General features: G+C 54.0%; 1 protein-coding gene across 1 annotated transcript in view; it reads right to left on the bottom strand.

Annotated features, from left to right (window-relative positions):
* The window catches only part of Ralb (RAS like proto-oncogene B), a 33,364-nt gene extending 30,065 nt beyond the window's left edge, over positions 1-3,299 (bottom strand). The window contains exons 1-2 of the mRNA XM_005348301.3: positions 3,145-3,299; positions 1,181-1,295 (exon numbers count right to left, since the gene is read on the bottom strand). Of these exons, the coding sequence (XP_005348358.1) occupies positions 1,181-1,295; positions 3,145-3,299 (270 nt within the window). The remainder of the gene's footprint in view (positions 1-1,180; positions 1,296-3,144) is intronic.
* Positions 3,300-4,016: the final 717 nt, after the last annotated feature.

Genomic DNA, 4,016 nt, shown 5'->3' with positions numbered 1-4,016 from the left:
GTGACTGTGTGGGTGACTGTGTGGGTGTGTGGGTGACTGTGTGGCTGTGTGGGTGACTGTGTGGGTGACTGTGTGGCTGTGTGGGTGACTGTGTGACTGTGTGTGTGGCTGGGTGGCTGCGTGGCTGCGTGGCTGGCCCCTGGTATCTTCTCTTCTCCTTTTCTCACTTTTCTCTCACTCCCCAGCCTAGATTTCTCCTATTTATTCTCTCTGCTGACAGCCACGCCTGTCCCTCTCTACGGCCTTGCTCTTGGCTGTTAAACTCTTTATTAGACCAATCAGGAGTTTAGACAGGCAGAGTAACACAGCTTCACAGAGTTAAACAAATACAACACAAAAGAATGCAACACATCTTTGCATCCTTAAACAAATGTTCCACAGCATAAACGAATGTAACACATCTTCAACTGATCTCCACAACAGTTGTCTGTCCTGGCTGCACCCTGGGCTCTGGCTGCTCTAATGTTAATGTCTTTCCTCTTCCTGCCCAGGCGACCTGTACAGCAAGAGGAGGCAGCTGCCTCCCCAGCCACGGCTCGGGGGGGGGGGGGAGGGTGCTAGAATGGGATTCACTCTGCTGGGCCAGCACACCCTGAACACAGCTCTGGGATGGGAATGAGGATGGCCCGCACCTCCCCATAGCCAGGCCTCTCAGCTCACCTGTCATCCACCTGTTCCCAAGCGCTTGGTGAAAGGATTATAAAAGGTGAATGGGTACGCCACCAAGCAAACACATCACACCCAACAGAGTTAGTGCAAGAGGCTTTGGGGGGAGGGGGGTGAAAGAGTGGAGTGAAAGGCCGTGTAGGAATGGGGATGTGAGAGAGGCAGGCAGACAGACAGACAGACAGACAGAACATGGAAGAGAAGAGAAAGAAGAGAAGCAAAAACGGAGCAGGAGGCAGGAGTGAGCTGTGCCTGGCGGGCACACTGAAGGGGCGCACAAGTGGCGTAGCTGCTGGTGGAAAGGCGCCTGGCGACAGTGATGACGGCAGAGGCCGGCCGCTGCCACGGTGGAAACTAACCGTGGCACTACCAGCAAGGCTCATAAGAACATGCTTCCGTGGTACCCAGCAGATTAATGTCTTTATCCCCACCCCACCCCCAACCACTTCCTGTTCGCTCTCCTTAATCTCCCTCTTGCTGCAAATGCCCATATGGCTAAGGTCTCGGCGCCCACCATAAAGCCCCGAGCCATGCCAGTCACTGCCAGACCTCCTTCCTGCCCGCTTTCCGCAGGGATGGAGGACACTAATCCTAATTCTGCTTCTGGGAGCATCGTCCTCAGGAACTGCCTGCTCATGCAGGTGCAGGGAGTAACCAGAATATTCCAAGAGGGACATGTGGCTCTGAGAATATCCGGACAATGACCCCATGAAATTGGCATTTCCCCAGGAATATCGTGCTGAGAGAAGTAGACCCGGGGCCTTGGTGCCAGGCTGGGGTGGGGGGTTGGGTCCATTTCACACAGTGCTGACAGCCGGTCAGCCCACCTTGCTGCAGAGACCGGAGCCCAGACAATGAAGGGTCAGCGCTGGGCAGAACCACACCTGGACCAGGCCGCTTTGGCTCTGCACACCTCTAGATCTCTGATTAAACCTGAACTTCATGTCAGGACCCTGAAGATGGACTTATAGGGGATCACTTTGTTTGTTCTTCCCAATGTAGCCATGCTGACTAAGTCTCCTTTATCTGTTTCTCACTGTAACTGATCTGTTTAGTTGGCATACCGTGCACAGGCTGCTGAGCCAGGCTCTGACTCTCACAGCTTCAGAAGTACTAAGTTCCAGGCCTCTTCTCCAGAAGCCCTTTCCTTCACTCAACCCAACACCACCCTACCATGACCCTCACTGATCTGGGTTTTCCTCTGGTCCTCCACGCCACCTCCATCCTTCACGTTAGCCGGGGCCACACCATGCTGTGAAGCTCTCCCACTGGCTCGCTTCCGGGAATCTTGCTCTCTCACCTCCCACTCTCACGGCTGACTGCACACAAGCCCCAGGTTAGCAGGAATCTATGGCAGCCTGGCAGCAAGCATGCACGATGCCCACCATCCACACACTATGCCCACCAACCTCGCACTATGCCTACCAACCATGCACTATGCCCACCAACCATGCATTATGCCCACCAACCACTTACTATACCCACCAACCACTCACTATGCCCACCAACCATGCACTATGCCCACCAACCACGGAGCACAGAGCCTTCCCCTTCCCTCACTCTGCCATGTAGACCTGATCTCACCTCGGGCGCCCTAATATGCTGCTGTCTATCTGTCCACCGACAGCATTAAGTAACTCTTTTAGTAAGTCTCTTATTTTAAAAAGGGGGGCATTCTGTCTCAGCGTCCCCTCTGAGCCCTGTATTAGTTATGTTTCTGCTGCTGTGACAAACAGCACAGCCAAGGCATCTTATGTTTTGGTTCCGGATGTTTGGGTCCACGGCAGTGGATAAGCAAGGCAGCAACCGCAGGCATGGTGACTGGAGCAGCCACCAAGCGCTCACACCTTGAACTACAAGCACAAAGCTAGGAGAGCAAACTGGAAACTGTGATGCTTTAACTCAAAAGGCTCTCAAAGGCTCCTCCAACAAGACTACACCCCCGAACCACTCCAAACAGCACCACCAGCTAGGGACCAGGCGTTCAAATAATTCTGTTGGGGGACATCACATCCAAACACCAGAGCCCCAAACCTGCAATCTTTCCAGTCGCTAGCTCAAACTCCACCTGCCATCTCAGCACCTACAAATGCTGACCCCAGCACATTCCTCCTGGGTTCCACTGCCGCCCCAGGCTTAGGTGACACCTTATCAGGTCCTCCTGGCTCCCACCCCCATCACCATTCCCCCTGGTACCAGTACTAACAAGCTGGCCAGGGAAGGAATTCAAGAGAAAAAAATTCACGTCACCAGCCTCATGTAACTTCACATTGAATGTGGTTTTAAATCCCAATCCAGGACGGCACTCCCTCCCCACTGAGGCTCAACTGCTGCCCCTGTGCCCGCTGGGCAGTGCCCCGCTTGCCAGTGCCCGTCCTTCTGGACGTCAGACTTCCTTTCCCCGGGGCTTAGCCTTGCTCCAAGGCTTTTCCCCAGGTTTTTCTCTGTGGTTCGGGCTCAGACTGACCCTTGTCTCACCCTCCACACTCCACCTGGGCTAATCGCGTCCCCTCAGGTGGCTTTCCGTCTGCCCCAGGGCAGAGCCCAGGCCCCTTGGGCTTCTTCACCTCATTTGGCTGTCTTCCAGGAATTTCAAACTCAACAGTTCCAAAATAGATTTCTCCAGGCTTCATTCTTCCACCCTTGAAATCTGCTCTGCAGACTGGCAAGGTATCTCGGCAAAGGCGCCTGCTGCCGAGCCTGACAACCCGAGTTCGATTCCTGGGAACCACATGATGGAAGGGGAGGACTTACTCGTGAAAGGCGGCCTGTGAGTGTGCAAAAGTGTGTACTCGCCAACACATGTGAATTAAATAAACAAACAAATACAGAAATAGTGTCCTAGTCAGCTTTAACTGCCAATGCAGCCTAGATCCACCCGAGAAGGGAGTCTGAGTTGAGAGACTGACTGTTCAGAGGAGACTGGCCTGTTACATTGTTAATCCATGTAGGAGGGCCCAGTCTACTGTGCGTGGCTCCGTTCCCTAGGGAGTTCATCCTGGGCGATACAGGGCAATCATGAGCCCGCCAGTCACCAAGCAGTATCCGCCATGGTTTCTGTTGTACTTCCTCAGCTGTGAGGAAATTCCTTGCTTAAAGATGGACGAGCAAGCGGGCCTGCTTTCAGGTTCCTTCCTGAGTTCCTGCCCTGATAACCCTCAGTGAGGTAAGCCAAATAAGTCCTTTCTTCCCTAAACTCCTGCAGCCAGGGTGATTCTCACAAGGGAGGGAAACTAGAATAGAGACTGCTCCGCCCACTAGGACACACGCACCCCTCTGCACACTAGGACACACGCACCCCCCTCTGCACACTAGGACACACGCACCCCTCTGCACACTAGGACACACGC

Source organism: Microtus ochrogaster, chromosome 6 (genome assembly GCF_000317375.1).
Source record: "Microtus ochrogaster isolate Prairie Vole_2 chromosome 6, MicOch1.0, whole genome shotgun sequence".
In the NCBI taxonomy this organism is placed as follows: Eukaryota; Metazoa; Chordata; class Mammalia; order Rodentia; family Cricetidae; genus Microtus; species Microtus ochrogaster.
Note: the sequence above shows the minus strand (reverse complement) of the source record. Positions and strands in the feature narration are given on the sequence as shown.